The sequence below is a fragment of the Nerophis lumbriciformis genome, linkage group LG18 (genome assembly GCF_033978685.3).
Source record: "Nerophis lumbriciformis linkage group LG18, RoL_Nlum_v2.1, whole genome shotgun sequence".
Lineage (NCBI taxonomy): Eukaryota > Metazoa > Chordata > Actinopteri > Syngnathiformes > Syngnathidae > Nerophis > Nerophis lumbriciformis.
Genome location: NC_084565.2, coordinates 37,991,327 through 38,014,832, shown reverse-complemented (window position 1 = coordinate 38,014,832; position 23,506 = coordinate 37,991,327). Strand labels below are relative to the sequence as shown.

The following is a 23,506-nucleotide window of genomic DNA, read 5'->3' as shown; positions in this document are numbered from 1 at the left end:
ATGTAAAATAAGCACACTAAGTGGCCTAGTGGTTAGAGTGTCCGCCCTGAGATCGGTAGGTTGTGGGTTCAAACCCCGGCCGAGTCATACCAAAGACTATAAAAATGGGACCCATTACCTCCCTGCTTGGCACTCAGTATCAAGGGTTGGAATTGGGGGTTAAATCACCAAAAATGATTCCCGGGCGCGGCCACCGCTGCTGCCCACTGCTCCCCTCACCTCCCAGGGGGTGATCAAGGGTGATGGGTTAAATGCAGAGAATAATTTCGCCACACCTAGTGTGTGTGTGTGACAATCATTGGTACTTTAACTTTAACTTTAACTTTTTAAATCACGACACTACTACCAAAGAAGAAGACATTTTTTACTAGCTCGCAGACACTACATGTTTACTTGCGCCCCCAGCGGCCATTTGAGGTTGTACACAAACTCGTGACGTCAACGTGCCGATGGAGAGGCGCGTGGTGGTAATAATAATAAAGTAATATGTGTAATAATAATTGTTTTGTGCCATAAAATGACTAAGAAGCGTAAATTGGAGTGTTTCTCGTGTGTTTTGCTGGGTGAATGAGCGACATTCTAACCGTCCAATGGCAAGCGCGTTGCCAGGGGGCGGGGCTAAAGGATTACCGCCGCAGCCTCTCCGCAGATCCAGCGAACATCTGGAGCATCTTCCCCCAGCAGAACCGTGTTGTTGCTGCTCACAACACGTCCGGACAGGACCTGGTCTGGAGGCAGCCTCGCTAAATCCCAGACCAGGAGGAGGACGATGGACCGAGCGGAACCGACACCCGAGCCGTTCTAGGCCCGATGGACGCTATAACCTGGATTTAGTTTTGAGTCTGGAATAAATCCTCTCCATCTCGGTTCGCTCAAACGGATTAAAAGAAACCGAATCATTCTAATCGGAATTCCGCTCAGGCTGATCCTGGTTTCAAGTGGACTCCGCCTGGTCCCGCGGACACAGTACTGGTTGTGGTCACCATGCCGACGTCCCGGCCCGGTTCGGAGCCGGTGGAGTTCTGGGTGGACGGTTCTCGGAGGGACGGGACGGTGGAGGAGTTTTACACCCTGAGTTCCGAACTGGGCAGGTCTGGGCCTCACACACGCACGGGCACGCGCACACGCACACGTGAAACTGCAGTTTTGTTTGGGAGTGCGTTCAATGACGCTCGGAGATTTTACGCTCGTCGTTATTATTAGCGCACAACAACAACAACAACAACATGCAGCACAGGCGTCGTGACGTCACAGGGGGGGCGGAGTCACTTAACTCCAGGGTTGATGGTTCACGTGTGTAACAGCGCTCACATATAGTCACGTGAACGAATGAATGAATAAATTAGGGACTTCACCACCCTCAGTAAAACACGTGATGTGGGTCATTAGCGGGAAACCAAGAGGCCACGCCCCCGTGTTTATACAGGAAAGGCTCCTATTTTACAAGTGAAATTAATGATGTCAACGCTAAATTGTATGAAGTGAGTAAGTATACCGTCGCTAGGCCTGTTAGCAGGTGTGCTGTTGCCAGGGAGACCAGTCAGGCCTGCATGGGTGTGAATGTGTGTGTGTCTTTGATATCTTTCCTCCATCTGGTACTCACACACACACATTCTTGTATTTCTTAGCTTCTTGAGACCTCCGAATAACGCCTACCTCTTCAGGACCACCCTTTCTAGATATATAAATATTTGTCTTTACAACATTAATAATATATACATACTATGCAAATATAAAAAAAAGGTAAGCTTTAGTTAATTTTTTGTTTGTAATTGGTTTTTAATCTTCATTATTTACTTCAAGTTATTACAGTATGTCTCTATATACATATTTATTTTTTCAATTTTATAGATTTTGGCCAAAGGGGGCGCATTTCAATTTCTTACACACACTTGTTATTTCATATGTTGGCCAGAGGGGGAGCACTTTTAAAACCAGTCAATTTGAAAATTCCCTCCTTTTTGGAACCACCCTAATTTTGATGGATGTCACCAGCAGGGGTGCAAATGAGACATTGTCTATTAGATGCAATGTTTTTAGGACCATGATCTATGTCATCACTTGTTCACACCTCCTCATATGTAAGATACTTTTCCTTCTTGATGTCTCAAGAAGAGTAGAAATACAAGAACAAACACACATTCTTGTATTTGTCACACACACACACACACATATATATATATAATATAATATATATATATATATATATTTGTATTTACAACATTAATAATGTATACATACTATGTACATTTTTAAAAAGGTGAGCTTTTAGTTAATATTTTGTTTGTAATTGTTTTTTAATCTTCATTATTTACTTCGTTATTACAGTATGTCTCTATATACATATTTATTTATTTTTTTAATACAAATTTGGCCAAAAGGGGCGCATTTCAATTTCTTACACACACTTGTTATTTCATATGTTGACCAGAGTGGGAGCACTTTTAAAACCCATCCATCCATCCATTTTCTACCGCTTATTCCCTTCGGGGTCGCGACACAGTCAATTTGAAAAATCCCTCCTTTTTGGGACCACCCTCATGTTGATAGATGTCACCACAAATGACACATTCTCTATTAGATGCAATGGTTTTCCGAATCGGGACCATGATTTATGTACTAACTTGTTCACCCCTCCTCATATGGATGATACTTTTCTTTGTTGATGTCTCAGGAAGGGTAGAAATACAAGAAGACACACACACACACACACACACACACACACACACACACACACACACACTTGTATTTGTTACCTTCTTGAGACCTGAGAAAAATGCCTACCTCTTTAGGACCACCCTTTCTAGATATATAAAGATTTGTTTTTACAACATTAATAATATATACATACTATGCAAATATAAAAGAAAGGTAAGCTTTGGTTATTTTTTTGTTTGTATTTGGTTTTTAATCTTCATTATTTACTTCAAGTTATTACAGTATGTCTCTATATACATATTTATTTTTTTAAATTAATTTTGGCCAAAGGGGGCGCATTTCAATTTCTTACACACTTGTTATTTCATATGTTGACCAGAGGGGGAGCTCTTTTAAAACTGACACAGTCAATTTGAAAAATCCCTCCTTTTTGGGACCACCCTCATTTTGATAGATTTCACCACAAATGAGACATTGTCTATTAGATGCAATGTTATTGGGACCATGATTTATGTCATCACTTGTTCACACCTCCTCATATGGAAGATACTTTTCCTTCTTCATGTCTCAATAAGGGTAGAAATACAAGAACACACACACACACACATTGTTGTTCATGAGACTTCATGCATACCTCTTTAGGACCAGCCTTTCTAGATATAAACAGCTTTGTCTTTACAACATTAATAATATATATATACTATGCAAATATAAAAAAAGGTAAGCTTTTAGTAATTTTTTTGTTTGTTATTGTTTTTGAATGTTCATTATTTACTTCAAGTTATTACAGTATGTCGCTATGTACATTTTTTTTTTTTTAATTCATTTTGGCCGAAGGGTGCGCATTTCAATCTCTTACACACACTTGTTATTTCATATGTTGACCAGAAAAGCGACACGCAGTCAATTAGAAAAATCCCTCCTTTTTGGGACCACCCTCATTTTGATAGATGTCACCACAAATGAGACATTGTCTATTAGATGCAATGTTATTGGGACCATAATTTATGTCATCACTTGTTCACACCTCCTCATATGGAAGATACTTTCCCTTCTTCATGTCTCAATAAGGGTAGAAATACAAGAACACACACACACACATACACACACATTGTTGTATTTGTTACCTTCATGAGACTTCATGCATACCTCTTTAGGACCAGCCTTTCTAGATATATAAAGATTTGTATTTACAATATTAATAATATATACATACTATGCAAATATAAAAAAAGGTAAGCTTTTAGTAAATTTTTTGTTTGTTATTGTTTTTTAATGTTCATTATTTACTTCAAGTTATTACAGTGTGTCGCTATGTACATTTTTTTTTTTTAATTAATTTTGGCCGAAGGGTGCGCATTTCAATCTCTTACACACACTTGTTATTTCATATGTTGACCAGAAAAGCGACACACAGTCAATTTGAAAAATCTCTCCTTTTTGGGACCACCCTCATTTTGATAGATGTCACCACAAATGAGACATTGTCTATTAGATGCAATGTTATTGGGACCATGATTTATTTCATCACTTGTTCACACATCCTCATATGGAAGATACTTTCCCTTCTTCATGTCTCAATAAGGGTAGAAATACAAGAACACACATACACACATATTATTGTATTTGTTACCTTCATGAGATTTCATGCATACCTCTTTAGGACCACCCTTTCTAGATATATAAAGATGTGTCTTTACAACATTAATAATATATACATACTATGCAAATATTTAAAAAAAGCTACGCTTTTAGTACATTTTTTGTTTGTTATTGTTTTTTAATGTTAATTATTTACTTCAAGTTATTACAGTATGTCGCTATGTACATTTTTTTTTTTTTAATTCATTTTGGCCAAAGGGTGCGCATTTCAATCTCTTACACACACTTGTTATTTCATATGTTGACCAGAAAAGCGACACACAGTCAATTTGAAAAATCCCTCCTTTTTGGGACCACCCTCATTTTGATAGATGTCACCACAAATGAGACATTGTCTATTAGATGCAATGTTATTGGGACCATGATTTATGTCATCACTTGTTCACACATCCTCATATGGAAGATACTTTCCCTTCTTCATGTCTCAATAAGGGTAGAAATACAAGAACACACATACACACATATTATTGTATTTGTTACCTTCATGAGATTTCATGCATACCTCTTTAGGACCACCCTTTCTAGATATATAAAGATGTGTCTTTACAACATTAATAATATATACATACTATGCAAAAATAAAAAAGGTAAGCTTTTAGTACATTTTTTGTTTGTTATTGTTTTTTAATGTTCATTATTTACTTCAAGTTATTACAGTATGTCGCTATGTACATATATTTTTTTAAATTAATTTTGGCCGAAGGGTGCGCATTTAAATTTCTTACACACACTTGTTATTTCATATGTTGATCAGAAAAGCGACACACAGTAAATTTGAAAAATCCCTCCTTTTTGGGACCACCCTCATTTTGATAGATGTCACCACAAATGAGACATTGTCTATTAGATGCAATGTTATTGGGACCATGATTTATGTCATCACCTGTTCACACCTCCTCATATGGAAGATACTTTTCCTTCTTCATGTCTCAAGAAGGCTAGAAATACAAGAACACACACACACACACACACACACACACACAAGCACAAGCAGGTGGTCATGTGACGTGATATTTACGTGACGATGTCGTCGTCTGGCTGCAGAGGAGCGACGTCCATCGTGTATCGCTGCGAAGAAAAAGAGAAGAAGAAGCCGTACGCCGTCAAAGTCCTCAAGAAAACGGTCAGTGGTCTGGATGGAGAAAATGGAGGTCAGAGGTCATGACCTTTGACACACATAATACTCACAATGCTTTTGCTGTGGCAGATCGACAAGAAGATTGTTCGGACAGAAATCGGCGTCCTGCTGCGCCTCTCCCACCCAAACATCGTAAGTCCCGCCTTTCCCGGCGGATACCACTTCCTGTTGGATGGCGAGCGTGACGCTTCTCCCCGTTTGCTCCCCCAGATCCAGCTCAAAGAGATCTTTGAGACGGACACCGACATCGCCCTGGTTCTGGAGCTGGTGACCGGAGGAGAGCTCTTTGACAGGTGAGCAAGTCAAACGACATTTGTTATTTATCGCGTTAACTTGACGACTGCGCTCTCGCAGGATCGTGGAGCGCGGCTACTACAGCGAGAGAGACGCCGCCCACGTCATCAAGCAGATCCTGGAGGCCGTGGCGGTAAGGGGGCGTCTTCTTCAGGGCTACACCGGAAAAATACATCCAAGGAATCGATTAATTCCATTAGAAAAAAAAATCCATTTAGATTCTATTGCTTTGATTATCCTTTTAAAGCAGGGGTGTCCAAAGTGCAACCCGGGGGTCACTTGCGGCCCACGGCTAATTTTATAAAGGCCCGCAGCACATTGTATAAAAAGGAAATGGAGGAAAGACACTGATAACACCCTTTTTCACTTTAAAACTGTCTTTGCGCAATAAATTATAAAAACCTATTATTGACGTTTATGGAGGGATTTAAGGGTTGAAAGTAAAAATAGTAGAAAAGTTGTAAAGAATTGTAAAAAAAAATAGTAAAAATAATAATTCATATGTGGCCTTTTTTTGAACACTTTTATAAGTTGAGGCTTTTTGGATCCCTGAGACCTTTAGAGTGATTAAAAAAAAAAAATTAAACCAAAATCGTTGTTGTTGTGATTTTGTTTAACCTATTAAAGGCTCCATTGACTTTACATCAAATATTCCACTTTGAACATTTTGGGGTGTTTTTTTTTTTTAATTAAAAAAACATCCATCCATTTTCTACCGCTTGTCCCTTTTGGGGTCACGCATAAAATATGATTATTTTTTTAACTTAATGTCAACGGATAACTCTGAAGTTGATCTATCGATATTTAAGCGTTGAAAGTAAAAATAATATATATTGATGTATGACTTATTTTTAACACTTTTATGAGTGGGGGCCTTTTGGATCCCTGAGACCTTTAGAGTGTTTTGGTTTTTTTAAACTGTCTGTTTAAAAAATTTTTTTTAACCAAAATCAATGTTGTGAATTTTTTTTACCCATTAAAGGCTGCAATTAATTTATATAAAATATTCCACTTTGAACATTTTTGGGTGTTTTTTTTTCTATTTTGCTATTTATAAAAAAAAAACATCCATCCATCCATTTTCTACCGCTTGTCCCTTTTGGAGTCGCGCACAAAACCTTATTTATTTATTTTTACTTTATGTTCCATCCATTTTCTACCGCTTGTCCCTTTTGGGGTCGCGCATAAAACCTAATTTATGTATTTTTACTTTATGTCAACGGATAACTCTGAAGTTGATCCATCGATATTCAAGCGTTGAAAGTAAAAATAATATTTATTGATATGACTTCTTTTTAACACTTTTATGAGTGGGGCCTTTTGGATCCCTGAGACCTTTAGAGTGTTTTTTTTTTTTTTTTTTTTTAACTGTCTGTTTAAAAAACAATATTTAACCAAAATCAATGTTGAGAATTTTTTTTTTACCTATTAAAGGCTCTAATTAATTTACATAAAATATTCCAATTAGAACATTTTTGGGTGTTTTTTTTCCTATTTTTCTTATTTATAAAAAAACCATCCATCCATCCATTTTCTACCGCTTGTCCCTTTTGGGGTCGCGCACAAAACCTTATTTATTTATTTTTACTTTATGTTCCATCCATTTTCTACCGCTTGTCCCTTTTGGGGTCGCGCATAAAACCTAATTTATTTATTTTTACTTTATGTCAACGGATAACTCTGAAGTTGATCTATCGATATTCAAGCGTTGAAAGTAAAAATAATATATATTGATGTATGACTTATTTTTAACACTTTTATGAGTGGGGGCCTTTTGGATCCCTGAGACCTTTAGAGTGTTTTTTTTTGTTTTTTTAAACTGTCTGTTTAAAAAAAATGTTTTAACCAAAATCAATGTGAATTTTTTTTTAGCTATTAAAGGCTCCAATTAATTTACATAAAATATTCCACTTAGAAATTTTTTTTGTGTTTTTTTCTCTATCTTTCCTATTTAAAAAAAAACATCCATCCATCCATTTTCTACCGCTTGTCCCTTTTGGGGTCGCGCATAAAACCTAATTTATTTATTTTTACTTTATGTCAACGGATAACTCTGAAGTTGATCTATCGATATTCAAGCGTTGAAAGTAAAAATTATATATATTGCTATATGACTTATTTTTAACACTTTTATGAGTGGGGGCCTTTTGGATCCCTGAGACCTTTAGAGTGTTTTTTTTAATTTTTTTAAACGGTCTGTTTAAAAATATATATTTAACCAAAATCAATGTTGTGAAATTTGTTTTACCTATTAAAGGCTCCAATTAATTTACATAAAATATTCCACTTTGAACATTTTTGGGTGTTTTTTTCTATTTTTCCTATTTATAAAAAAAGCGTTGAAAGTAAAAAAATTATATATATTGCTATATGACTTCTTTTTAACACTTTTATGAGTGGGAGCAATTTGGATCCTTGAGACTTTGCCCTAAACGTAATGTTGCTTTTTGTATCTGTATGTGTCAAGATGGTTCTTCACTAACACTAAAGATACTAGAACCACCATTTAAGAAGCACTGCATTAAACGGGGTGTTTGGAACTTGCTCAGGTACATTTTTATTGGGGACATTTTTTTCACGCCCCCCCCTGATGTGAATGTTTATTTATCCATCTATCTGTATGTGTGTGTCAAGATATTTGAGTAGCACAAGCTTAGACCTGAAAGTGAATCTGTGGTACATCCATGATAATGTTTGTTATCTTATATTGGACTAGGCTCCGCCTCTCCGTTATGAAGACTTTTCGCTGGCGGGGACAGCTAAGCTAGGCTAAGCATTTAGCACACGCCAGCTGCCTGCTACTGGTGTTGACTTTGAATGGTCAAACATCAACTGTTGTTGTTGTTGTTGTGTTTGCGGGCATCAAGTGTTCTTATGTAACATCATCTTCCATCCAGCTGCTCAACAGATTAAAATCACCGAGGATTAAATCTCTCTCTCTCCCACACACACACACACACGCACACACACGACCTACATCCTGTGTGTGTGTTGGGATTACCAGTATTGAGTTGTATCACAGAATTGTGCGTCACCAAAACATTAAACTCATTGTTGTGTTCTTCTACACCAGAGGTGTCCAAAGTGTGGCCCGTGGTGTGTTGTTTGAAAAAAATAAACAAAACGAGTAACAATGCAAGAAAAAAAAGCGCAAAAAAAGACAATGTAGTGAGAAAAAGCTTAAATTGTGATACTATTTACTAGGGTTGTACGGTATCACATTATAGTATAGTACCAGGATACTAATGAATCATATTCGGTACTATACCGCCTCTAAAAAGTACCCTTTCCACACCCATCGTCGTCACGTCGTGACATTGCTGGTTTTACGAGCAGAGGAGCATGTTCGGCAGCTCACGCACACGGAGTACTTACAAGCAGACACAGCGTGTAGACAGAAAAGGGAAGCATTTTGGCTTAAAAACTGACAATAAAGGTGAAGTTATAACACTGAAACGCCCTCAGGAACAGGTGCTTTAAAACATGGCTAATGTTCATCCGCAGTGTTTTAGCTACTTCTGAATCACTAATCCTCGCCTCCATGGCGACAAATAAAGTACGTTTCTTACAAGCATCATCCCTACAGGACGAGGAATAGCTAAACAAACACCATGGGTGGATCTACACCTAACATCCACTGTAATGATACCAAGTACAGGAGCGTATCTAGTCGATACTACTGTGATTACATCAATATTGTTTAGCGTCACAAGATAATTTTTCTTTAAAAAAAAAAATTATATTATGTTTATAAAGTCAGTAAATATGTCCCTGGACACATGAGGACTTTGAATATGACCAATGTATGATCCTGTAACTACTTGGTATCAGATCCATACCTAAATGTGTGGTATCATCCAAACGAAGTATCAAAGAAGAGAAGAATAAGTGATTATTACATTTTAACAGAAGTGTAGATAGAACATGTTAAAACAGAAAGCAAGCAGATATTAACAGTAAATGAACAAGAAGATTAATAATCAATTTTTACAGTTTGTCCCTCATAATGTTGACAAAATAATATAATGATAAATGACACAATATGTTACTGCATACGTCAGCAGACTAATTAGGAGTCTTTGTTTGTTTACTTACTACTAAAAGACAAGTTGTCTAGTATGTTCACTATTTTATTTAAGGACTAAATTGCAATAAGAAACATGTTTAATGTACCCAAAGATGGTAAAATAAAGCCAATAATGCCATTTTTTGTGGTACCCTTTATTTAGAAAAGTATCGAAAAGTATTGAAATACATTTTGGGTACCGGTACCAAAATATTGGTATCGGGACAACACTACTGTTAACTATAAACGAATAGCTAGTGTGGGTTTAGCGTAAACCAGACATACGTACTGAGTGTCCTTTGTGGTTAGAGTGTCCGCCCTGAGATGGGTAGGTTGTGAGTTCAAACCCCGGCCGAGTCATACCAAAGACGATAAAAATGGGAGCCATTACCTCCCTGCTTGGCACTCAGCATCAAGGGTTGGAGTTGGGGGTTAAATCACCAAAAAGGATTCCCGGGCGTGGCCACCGCTGCTGCTCACTGCTCCCCTCACCTCTCAGGGGGTGAACAAGGGGATGGGTCAAATGCAGAGGACACATTTCACCACACCTAGTGTGTGTGTGACTATCATTGCTATTTTAACTTTAACTTTTTTAACTTTAACTTTTAACTTTTTTAACTTTAACAGAAGAATAAGTGATTATTACATTTGAACAGAAGTGTAGATAGAACATGTTAAAACAGAAAGTAAGCAGATATTAACAGTAAATGAACAAGTAGATTCCATCCATCCATCTATTTTCTACCGCTTGTCCATTTATTTCTATTTTCTACCGCTTGTCCTATCTCAGCTGCATTCGGGCGGAAGGCGGGGTACACCCTGGACAAGTCGACAAGAAGATTCATAATCCATTTTTACAGCTTGTCCCTCATAATGTGTACAAAATAATAGGTGTATAAATGACACAATATGTTACTGCATACTAATTAGGAGTCTTTGTTTGTTTACTTACTACTAAAAGACAAGTTGTCTAGTATGTCATCCCACTGGGTTGAGTTTTTCCTTGCCCTGATGTGGGATCTGAACCGAGGATGTCGTTGTGGCTTGTGCAGCCCTTTGAGACACTTGTGATTTAGGGCTATATAAATAAACATTGATTGATGTTCACTATTTTATTTAAGGACTAAATTGCAATAAGAAACATACAGTATGTTTAATGTACCCTAAGATTTTTTGTTAAAATAAAGCCGACAATGCCATTTTTTGTGGTCTCCTTTATTTAGAAAAGTATCGAAAAGTACCGAAAAGTATTGAAATACATTTTGGTACTGGTACCAAAATATTGGTATCGGGACAACACTACTGTTAACTATTAACGAATATCTAGTGTCGGATTAGCGTAAACCAGACATACGTACAGAGTGTCCTTTGTTGAAGAATATTGCCGTCTAAATTAAATTAAATAAATTAAATTAAATGCAAATTCAGAGTCTCCAAGGCAGCAGCATATTAACATTGTATCCAGTAACAAACGTGTCTGCATGACTCTACTTTCTACATCAGGTGAATAGGCTTTTAATTTAGCCCACCGATCAGCACCCAAATAGGCTTGACAAAATCATTAAAAACCGGGTTGCTCATTTATACAGTACTCCCGCCACCCCGGATACATGAGCAAAAAATTAAAAAAATCGAAATAAATCGTAAAAATCATACTTTTACTAGCGACTGGACAACAAAATATGAATGTATTGAAATTGCTGACTTTGTGATGACTTTTGTATTTGTGTTGCTTAACTCTGGCGACCAAAACTGGTTAAATACATCTAGCGCTGAATTTGACCAGCAGAGGGCAACAAAGCTATGCCTTAGGTTTGTGTTAAACCACATGTGTGCAATGTTTGCTGTGTGTATTAAAACTAAACCTTTTGTTTTGTTTAGGTAAAATACACAATGGGCGTTATACTGTTCTAATGGTTTATATTTTCAGTCTTACAAACAGACATAAAGGAAGACATACAAAGAAATACAACTGTGGAAGAAAAATCATTCAAAAGAAGGAACGTCAACTACACTTGTTAACTACCTGTCTGGCTGCACACGCTGAATAGGAGTAGCGAGGGCAGAATAATGAACTTGTTGACAGTGCAGCGTGAAAGCTGATGTGTTTACTTTGTAAATAAGTCAAAGGAATAGAACTTTCGAAAGAAACATCCACATGTTGAGACCTTGGGCTGTGTGTGTGTTTCAGTATTTACACGAGAACGGCGTCGTGCATCGCGACCTCAAACCCGAGAATTTACTCTACGCCGACCTTTCGCTGGACGCGCCGCTCAAGATTGGTATGTGGCGCCTGCACTGTCGTCATGGCAACCACACACACACACACAACGTTTGTGAATGTGTTGTCTTTCAGCCGACTTTGGTCTTTCTAAAATAATCGATGATCAGGTGACCATGAAGACTGTGTGTGGGACGCCAGGGTACTGTGGTGAGTACACTACTACACACTAATAGTATACTGTCCTAGTACTAGTAGTATATTCTATATGCTGTAATAGTACTAGTAGTGTGCTCTATATGCTGTAGTAGTAGTAGTACTAGTAGTATACTCTATACGCTGTGGTAGTACTAGTAGTATACAATATGCTGTCATAGTACTACTAGTAGTATACTCTATATGCTGCTGTAGTAGTAGTATACTGTATATGCTGTTATAGTACTACTAGTAGTATACTCCATATGCTGTTGTAGTACGAGCAGTATATTGTATATGCTGTAGTAGTAGTACTAGTAGTATACTATATATGCTGTAATAGTAGTACTAGTAGTATACCGTATATGCTGTCATAGTAGTACTGTATATGCTGTCGTAGTAGTACTAGTATTATAGTGTGTAGTAGTAGTAGTACTAATAGTATACTGTATACAGTATGCGGTAGTACTACTAATATTATACTGTATATGCTGTAGTAATAGTACTAGTAGTATACTGTATATGCTGTAATAGTACTGGTAGTATACTGTATATGCTGTAGTAATAGTACTAGTAGTATACTGTATATGCTGTGATAGTACTGGTAGTATACTGTATATGCTGTTATAGTACTACTAGTAGTATACTCTATATGCTGTTGTAGTACTAGTAGTATACTGTATATGCTGTCGTAGTAGTAGTACAAGCAGTATATTGTGTATGCTGTTGTAGTAGTACTAGTAGTATACTATATATGCTGTAATAGTAGTACTAGAAGTATACTGTATATGCTGTCATAGTAGTACTGTATATGCTGTGGTAGTAGTACTAGTAGTATACTGTGTAATAGTAATACTAATAGTATACTGTATACAGTATGCGGTAGTACTACTAATATTATACTGTACATGCTGTAGTAATAGTCCTAGTAGTATACTGTATATGCTGTTGTAGTACTAGTAGTATATTGGATATGCTGTAGTAGCAGTAGTGTAGTGGTACACTGTATATTAAAGTTAAAGTTAAAGTACCAATGATTGTCACACACACACTGGGTGTGTCATAGTAGTAATAATATACTGTATATGCTGTAGTACTAGCAGTAATAGCAGTAAACTGTATATGTAGTAGTAGTAGTAGTACTAATAGTATACTGTACTTGCTGTATTACTAGTACTAATAGTATACTGTAGAAGCTGTAGTAGTGGTACTAATAGTATACTGTATACTGTATATGCTGTAGTACTAGTTGTAATAGCAGTAAACTGTATATGCAGTAGTAGTACTAATAGTATACTGTACTTGCTGTATTACTAGTACTAATAGTATACTGTAGAAGCTGTAGTAGTGGTACTAATAGTATACTGTATACAGCATGCTGTAGTAAAAGTAGCACTTTGAGGTATGTATGGTATATGCTATAGTAGTACTAGTATACTGTATTTGCTGCAGTAGTAGTAGTAATAGTATACTCTATACAGAATGTTATAGTATGACTAGTAGTGTATGGTATATGATGTAGTAGTAGTAGTAACAGTATACTCTATACAGTATCCTGTAGTAGTACTACATGGTATATGATGTAGTAGTAATAGCATACTGTATATGCTGTAGTAGTACTAATAGTATACTGTATACAGTATCCTGTAGTAGTAGTACTGGTAGTAGTACATGGTATATGATGTAGTAGTAATAGTAATAGCATGCTGTATATGCTGTAGTAGTACTAATAGTATACTGTATACAGTATCCTGTAGTAGTAGTACTAGTAGTACGCGGTATATGATGTAGTAGTAGTAATAGCCTACTGTATATGCTGTAGTAGTACTACTAGTATACTGTATACAGTATCCTGTAGTATTAGTACATGGTATATGATGTAGTAGTAGTAGTAGTAGTACTAATAGTATACTGTATACAGTATCCTGTAGTATTAGTACATGGTATATGATGTAGTAGTAGTAGTAGTAGTAGTAGTACTAATAGTATACTGTATACAGTATCCTGTAGTATTAGAACTAGTAGTACATTGTATATGATGTAGTAGTAATAGTAATAGCATACTGTATATGCTGTAGTAGTACTAATAGTATACTGTATACAGTATCTTGTAGTAGTAGTACTAGTAGTACATGGTATATGATGTAGTAATAGTAATAGCATACTGTATATGCTGTAGTAGTACTAATAGTATACTGTATACAGTATCCTGTAGTAGTAGTACTAGTAGTACATGGTATATGATGTAGTAATAGTAATAGCATACTGTATATGCTGTAGTAGTACTAATAGTATACTGTTTACAGTATCCTGTAGTAGTAGTACATGGTATATGATGTAGTAGTAGTAGTACTAATAGTATACTGTATACAGTATCCTGTAGTAGTAGTACTAGTAGTACATGGTATATGATGTAGTAATAGTAATAGCATACTGTATATGCTGTAGTAGTACTAATAGTATACTGTATACAATATCCTGTAGTAGTACTACATGGTATATGATGTAGTAGTAATAGTAATAGCATACTGTATATGCTGTAGTAGTACTAATAGTATACTGCATACAGTATCCTGCAGTAGTAGTACTAGTAGTACATGGTATATGATGTAGTAGTAGTAATAGCCTACTGTATATGCTGTAGTAGTACTAATAGTATACTGTATACAGTATCCTGTAGTAGTAGTACTAGTAGTATACTGGATATGCTGTAGTAGTAGTAGTGTAGTGGTACACTGTATATTAAAGTTAAAGTTAAAGTACCAATGATTGTCACACACACACTAGGTGTGTCATAGTAGTAATAATATACTGTATATGATGTAGTACTAGTAGTAATAGCAGTAAACTGTATATGCAGTCGTAGTACTAATAGTATACTGTACTTGCTGTATTACTAGTACTAATAGTATACTGTAGAAGCTGTAGTAGTGGTACTAACAGTATACTGTATATGCTGTAGTACTAGTAGTAATAGCAGTAAACTGTATATGCTGTAGTAGTACTAATAGTAGACTGTACTTGCTGTATTACTAGTAGTAATAGTATACTGTAGAAGCTGTAGTAGTGGTACTAATAGTATACTGTATACAGCATGCTGTAGTAAAAGTAGCACTTTGAGGTATATATGGTATATGCTGTAGCAGTACTAGTATACTGTATTTGCTGCAGTAGTAGTAGTAATAGTATACTCTATACAGAATGTTATAGTATGACAAGTAGTGTATGGTATATGATGTAGTAGTAGTAGTAGTAACAGTATACTCTATACAGTATCCTGTAGTAGTACTACATGGTATATGATGTAGTAGTAATAGTAATAGCATACTGTATATGCTGTTATAGTACTACTAGTAGTATACTCCATATGCTGTTGTAGTACGAGCAGTATATTGTATATGCTGTAGTAGTAGTACTAGTAGTATACTATATATGCTGTAATAGTAGTACTAGTAGTATACCGTATATGCTGTCATAGTAGTACTGTATATGCTGTCGTAGTAGTACTAGTATTATAGTGTGTAGTAGTAGTAGTACTAATAGTATACTGTATACAGTATGCGGTAGTACTACTAATATTATACTGTATATGCTGTAGTAATAGTACTAGTAGTATACTGTATATGCTGTAATAGTACTGGTAGTATACTGTATATGCTGTAGTAATAGTACTAGTAGTATACTGTATATGCTGTGATAGTACTGGTAGTATACTGTATATGCTGTTATAGTACTACTAGTAGTATACTCTATATGCTGTTGTAGTACTAGTAGTATACTGTATATGCTGTCGTAGTAGTAGTACAAGCAGTATATTGTGTATGCTGTTGTAGTAGTACTAGTAGTATACTATATATGCTGTAATAGTAGTACTAGAAGTATACTGTATATGCTGTCATAGTAGTACTGTATATGCTGTGGTAGTAGTACTAGTAGTATACTGTGTAATAGTAATACTAATAGTATACTGTATACAGTATGCGGTAGTACTACTAATATTATACTGTACATGCTGTAGTAATAGTCCTAGTAGTATACTGTATATGCTGTTGTAGTACTAGTAGTATATTGGATATGCTGTAGTAGCAGTAGTGTAGTGGTACACTGTATATTAAAGTTAAAGTTAAAGTACCAATGATTGTCACACACACACTGGGTGTGGCGAAATGCTGTCATAGTAGTAATAATATACTGTATATGCTGTAGTACTAGCAGTAATAGCAGTAAACTGTATATGTAGTAGTAGTAGTAGTACTAATAGTATACTGTACTTGCTGTATTACTAGTACTAATAGTATACTGTAGAAGCTGTAGTAGTGGTACTAATAGTATACTGTATACTGTATATGCTGTAGTACTAGTTGTAATAGCAGTAAACTGTATATGCAGTAGTAGTACTAATAGTATACTGTACTTGCTGTATTACTAGTACTAATAGTATACTGTAGAAGCTGTAGTAGTGGTACTAATAGTATACTGTATACAGCATGCTGTAGTAAAAGTAGCACTTTGAGGTATGTATGGTATATGCTATAGTAGTACTAGTATACTGTATTTGCTGCAGTAGTAGTAGTAATAGTATACTCTATACAGAATGTTATAGTATGACTAGTAGTGTATGGTATATGATGTAGTAGTAGTAGTAACAGTATACTCTATACAGTATCCTGTAGTAGTACTACATGGTATATGATGTAGTAGTAATAGCATACTGTATATGCTGTAGTAGTACTAATAGTATACTGTATACAGTATCCTGTAGTAGTAGTACTAGTAGTACATGGTATATGATGTAGTAGTAGTAATAGCATACTGTATATGCTGTAGTAGTACTAATAGTATACTGTATACAATATCCTGTAGTAGTACTACATGGTATATGATGTAGTAGTAGTAATAGCATACTGTATATGCTGTAGTAGTACTAATAGTATACTGTATACAGTATCATGTAGTAGTACTACATGGTATATGATGTAGTAGTAGTAGTAGTAGTACTAATAGTATACTGTATACAGTATCCTGTAGTATTAGTACATGGTATATGATGTAGTAGTAGTAGTAGTAGTACTAATAGTATACTGTATACAGTATCCTGTAGTATTAGAACTAGTAGTACATTGTATATGATGTAGTAGTAATAGTAATAGCATACTGTATATGCTGTAGTAGTACTAATAGTATACTGTATACAGTATCTTGTAGTAGTAGTACTAGTAGTACATGGTATATGATGTAGTAATAGTAATAGCATACTGTATATGCTGTAGTAGTACTAATAGTATACTGTATACAGTATCCTGTAGTAGTAGTACTAGTAGTACATGGTATATGATGTAGTAATAGTAATAGCATACTGTATATGCTGTAGTAGTACTAATAGTATACTGTTTACAGTATCCTGTAGTAGTAGTACATGGTATATGATGTAGTAGTAGTAGTACTAATAGTATACTGTATACAGTATCCTGTAGTAGTAGTACTAGTAGTACATGGTATATGATGTAGTAATAGTAATAGCATACTGTATATGCTGTAGTAGTACTAATAGTATACTGTATACAATATCCTGTAGTAGTACTACATGGTATATGATGTAGTAGTAATAGTAATAGCATACTGTATATGCTGTAGTAGTACTAATAGTATACTGCATACAGTATCCTGCAGTAGTAGTACTAGTAGTACATGGTATATGATGTAGTAGTAGTAATAGCCTACTGTATATGCTGTAGTAGTACTAATAGTATACTGTATACAGTATCCTGTAGTAGTAGTACTAGTAGTATACTGGATATGCTGTAGTAGCAGTAGTGTAGTGGTACACTGTATATTAAAGTTAAAGTTAAAGTACCAATGATTGTCACACACACACTAGGTGTGTCATAGTAGTAATAATATACTGTATATGATGTAGTACTAGTAGTAATAGCAGTAAACTGTATATGCAGTCGTAGTACTAATAGTATACTGTACTTGCTGTATTACTAGTACTAATAGTATACTGTAGAAGCTGTAGTAGTGGTACTAACAGTATACTGTATATGCTGTAGTACTAGTAGTAATAGCAGTAAACTGTATATGCTGTAGTAGTACTAATAGTAGACTGTACTTGCTGTATTACTAGTAGTAATAGTATACTGTAGAAGCTGTAGTAGTGGTACTAATAGTATACTGTATACAGCATGCTGTAGTAAAAGTAGCACTTTGAGGTATATATGGTATATGCTGTAGCAGTACTAGTATACTGTATTTGCTGCAGTAGTAGTAGTAATAGTATACTCTATACAGAATGTTATAGTATGACAAGTAGTGTATGGTATATGATGTAGTAGTAGTAGTAGTAACAGTATACTCTATACAGTATCCTGTAGTAGTACTACATGGTATATGATGTAGTAGTAATAGTAATAGCATACTGTATATGCTGTAGTAGTACTAATAGTATACTGTATACAGTATCCTGTAGTAGTACTACATGGTATATGATGTAGTAGTAATAGTAATAGCATACTGTATATGCTGTAGTAGTACTAATAGTATACTGTATACAGTATCCTGTAGTATTAGTACTAGTAGTACATGGTATATGATGTAGTAGTAATAGTAATAGCATGCTGTATATGATGTAGTAGTAATAGTAATAGCATACTGTATATGCTGTAGTAGTACTAATAGTATACTGTATACAGTATCCTGTAGTAGTAGTACTAGTAGTACATGGTATATGATGTAGTAGTAGTAATAGCATACTGTATATGCTGTAGTAGTACTAATAGTATACTGTATACAATATCCTGTAGTAGTACTACATGGTATATGATGTAGTAGTAGTAATAGCATACTGTATATGCTGTAGTAGTACTAATAGTATACTGTATACAGTATCATGTAGTAGTACTACATGGTATATGATGTAGTAGTAGTAGTACTAATAGTATACTGTATACAGTATCTTGTAGTAGTAGTACTAGTAGTACATGGTATATGATGTAGTAGTAGTAATAGCATACTGTATATGCTGTAGTAGTACTAATAGTATACTGTATACAGTATCCTGTAGTAGTAGTACATGGTATATGATGTAGTAGTAATAGTAATAGCATACTGTATATGCTGTAGTAGTACTAATAGTATACTGTATACAGTATCCTGTAGTAGTAGTACTAGTAGTACGCGGTATATGATGTAGTAGTAATAGCCTACTGTATATGCTGTAGTAGTACTAATAGTATACTGTATACAGTATCCTGTAGTATTAGTACTAGTAGTACATGGTATATGATGTAGTAGTAATAGTAATAGCATGCTGTATATGATGTAGTAGTAATAGTAATAGCATACTGTATATGCTGTAGTAGTACTAATAGTATACTGTATACAGTATCCTGTAGTATTAGTACTAGTAGTACATGGTATATGATGTAGTAGTAATAGTAATAGCATGCTGTATATGATGTAGTAGTAATAGTAATAGCATACTGTATATGCTGTAGTAGTACTAATAGTATACTGTATACAGTATCCTGTAGTAGTAGTACTAGTAGTACATGGTATATGATGTAGTAGTAGTAATAGCATACTGTATATGCTGTAGTAGTACTAATAGTATACTGTATACAATATCCTGTAGTAGTACTACATGGTATATGATGTAGTAGTAGTAATAGCATACTGTATATGCTGTAGTAGTACTAATAGTATACTGTATACAGTATCATGTAGTAGTACTACATGGTATATGATGTAGTAGTAGTAGTACTAATAGTATACTGTATACAGTATCTTGTAGTAGTAGTACTAGTAGTACATGGTATATGATGTAGTAGTAGTAATAGCATACTGTATATGCTGTAGTAGTACTAATAGTATACTGTATACAGTATCCTGTAGTAGTAGTACATGGTATATGATGTAGTAGTAGTAGTAGTACTAATAGTATAATGTATATGTAGTGGTAGTAGCCACTCCCCCTGGTTGCCAGGTGGTCACATGACATATTTTGTTTTGAGCTCCTGAGATCCTTCGAGGGAACGCTTACGGCCCAGAAGTGGACATGTGGTCGGTGGGCGTCATCCTCTACATCCTGTGAGTCACTTCCTGTCACAGACACGCCACACACAGAGTCGGGACAGTAACGCGGTGCTATTGCAGGCTGTGCGGCTTCGAGCCCTTCTTCGACCCGCGCGGGGACCAGTACATGTACAGTCGCATTCTCAACTGCGACTACGAGTTTGTCTCCCCCTGGTGGGACGACGTGTCGCTCAACGCCAAAGATCTGGTCAGTGTCATTGGTCACGTGATCGTGCGTGGGCGTGGGCGTGGTCGCTGACGATGTCGTCGCAGGTGAGCAAGCTGATCGTGTTGGACCCTCGCAAGCGTCTGAGCGTGCGCCAGGCGCTGCAGCACCCGTGGGTGCTGGGCAAGGCGGCGCGCTTCTCGCACATGGACACCACCCAGAGGAAGCTGCAGGAGTTCAACGCTCGCCGCAAACTGAAGGTGAGGAGCTCGCACGCACGCGCTCACGCATACTTGCCAACCCTCCCGAATTTTCCGGGAGACTCCCGAAATTCAGCGCCTCTCCCGAAAACCTCCCGGGACAAATATTCTCCCGAAAATCTCCCGATTTTCAGCCGGAGCTGGAGGCCACGCCCCCTCCAGCTCCATGCGGACCTGAGTGAGGACAGCCTTTTCTTTATTACGGGAGGACAACAGGGTGACAAGAACTAAATCATCCAGACTAGAGATAAATTGTATTATTATGTTTATTTTACCTAAAAATAAATATATTTATTAATTAAAAAAATAAATAAATAAATACATTTTTACTATATTTTGCTAAAAACATCAAAATTAATTGTATTTTTTTGTATTTATTTGTGACTCCTTATTACATCCAGCCATAGAATTATACATTAAAATAAACATATTTGAAATAATTGATTTTAAATTATCATAAAAATTCATTTAAAATGACCATATTTAATTATTAAAATAATTGCTTGTTAATCAACAACTTTAGCATTTTATTCATTACATTTTGAAACTCTCAGAAGCCAAGTTATGTTATATTCCTTAATATTTATTTATGCAAGTTTGAAGTATCAATTATCTAAACACAGTTTTGTTTGCATATTTTCAGGATAAATATATATATATATATATATATATAATACTTGACTTGGTGAATTCTAGCTGTCAATATCCTCCTCCCCTCTTAACCACGCCCCCAACCACGCCCCTCCCCACGCCCCCACCCCCCACCTCCCGAAATCGGAGGTCTCAAGGTTGGCAAGTATGCGCTCACGTGTCTTACGTCTCACGACCTCGCTGTGCCACAGGCGGCCATGAAGGCCGTGGTGGCCACCAGCCGGATGCACGAGGGCTCGCGGCGTCGGACCGACAGCTGCGAGATGGCGGCGTCGGCGACGTCCCGGCAGAGCAGCGTGCAGCAGGACCCGCCTCCTGACACTACGGAGCCCACCCCCAAAGACAAGGAGGCCACGCCCTCAGACAGTCAAACAACGCCGACGGACAAAAGGAGCCCCTCCCCTTCTCGCAGCCCCGAACCGCTCAAGCCGGACGCTCCTCCCACTGAGCCCGCCCCCTCCCGACCGCCGCTGCGTGCCGACGGGCTGCGGCAGGCGTCTGTCGTCACGAAGTCCATGGTGGTCTCGCCCAGACCTCCCCAGAAAAGCTACTCGGTGGTCCTCCCTGCAACGAGGGCTCAGGCCACGCCCCCCGGTCCCAACAGCCTCAGCAACGGCTTTGCATCAGGGGCGGAGCCTGCCAGTAAGACCTCCCACTGCCAATGAGCCCCTTTAGTTGGAATCCCCGCACAGAGACGCTTCCAGAAGAAAGTACTGCATGGACGCTAGCTACTTATGTAAATATACGTTAGCCTCACGGACAACAAACATTTTAATTTGACTTCAAAGTGCATGAAATCATAATATATCACCTTGGCTACTGCGCTAGCTCACGCTGGTGATGCTGTCAGTTTATGTTTTAAAGCGTACGCTTCTTTAAAGATTGTATTCTTGACGCCATGGTTAGCACATTAGCGTTTAGCTTAGCCCCAGCGCTCACTCTGAGGCCCAACAGCAACTTTTCGTAGTCTCGTTTGTCGTGTTTCCCGTCACCTTCTGACGCTCATCTTGGCTTTCCTTAGCTTAGCATCGGGAGACTTCCTGGTTGCTTGGCAACGGGTGCTGCTGATGTAAACAGGAAGTCTTTAATAACAAGGCCACGGATGACTTCTTGTTCCACTTTCAAAATTACTTTAGCGTAGCTTCACTTTAGCCACATTTGATGCCAAGCTCATTTTCTCGGCGTGTTTGGAACACTTCCTGTTTACAACGACAACCACTTGGACTTACTGATGCATGCTGGTTCGCATACCGTTAGCGTGTCATTGGGCACATGACTTCCTGCTTGGCTACAAGTGTGCATGCGGAGGCGGTGGGGTGGGGCTCGGTGTAAATAGTGTTTCTGTGTGGTCACATGACACAGACGGGAAGTGACAGCAGTAAAGTTTCCATCATTAGAAATGACGGCTTGTGTCTTTATTGATGCACAACTGATGGCGGCCATGTTTGTAGTTTTTCACCTGCTTCTTGTTGGGAGCACAGCCTCCGCCGGTAAACCCGTCCTCCCTGGACCGTCCCGCACCAGTACGACGAGCCGGACCGCCACTGGGACACCTCCCACACCGAGGAGGTGCTGTGTCCGCCACCTGGCCCCGCCCGTGTCGACTGCAGCGCACCTGCAGACGTCACTAGCGCGTCGTCCACCCACCACAGGACGTCGGGCGGCGACGGGCCCGACACGCTGACGATGCAGACCAGCAGGCGGCGAGGTTGTGGACCGCTGGCGAATGGGATGGGGGCCAGAATGTCAATGGAGGGACCAGAACCTGTGTGCCGATGGACATTAAGCTCAACACAGAGGGAACCATACCATACCAACTTTATTTATAAAGCCCTTTAAAAACAACCACAGTTGAAGAACAAAGGGCTGTACACCACAAAGAAATAGAGGCAAAGGACAGACTAAAAAATAACATTTAAAACAGAAGTAAAATACTACGGGTTTAACGGCCAACCGTCCCGAATTTTCCGGGAGACTCCCGAAATTCAGCGCCTCTCCCGAAAACCTCCCGGGACAAATATTCTCCCGAAAATCTCCCGATTTTCAGCCGGAGCTGGAAGCCACGCCCCCTCCAGCTCCTTGCGGACCTGAGTGAGGACAGCCTTTTTTCACGACGGGAGGA

At 37.4% G+C, this 23,506-nt stretch overlaps 1 protein-coding gene across 1 annotated transcript; it reads left to right on the top strand.

Annotated features, from left to right (window-relative positions):
- The first annotated feature begins 624 nt into the window (after positions 1 to 624).
- LOC133617935 (calcium/calmodulin-dependent protein kinase type IV-like) lies at positions 625 to 22,784 on the top strand. Its single transcript, XM_061978327.2, has 11 exons — positions 625 to 1,091; positions 5,365 to 5,443; positions 5,528 to 5,590; positions 5,669 to 5,751; positions 5,813 to 5,885; positions 12,010 to 12,100; positions 12,175 to 12,249; positions 20,247 to 20,322; positions 20,389 to 20,515; positions 20,581 to 20,733; positions 21,576 to 22,784. Exons 1-11 carry the CDS (start codon positions 985 to 987, stop codon positions 22,047 to 22,049), a joined length of 1,401 nt encoding a protein of 466 aa, XP_061834311.2. The 5' UTR covers positions 625 to 984; the 3' UTR covers positions 22,050 to 22,784.
- Positions 22,785 to 23,506: the final 722 nt, after the last annotated feature.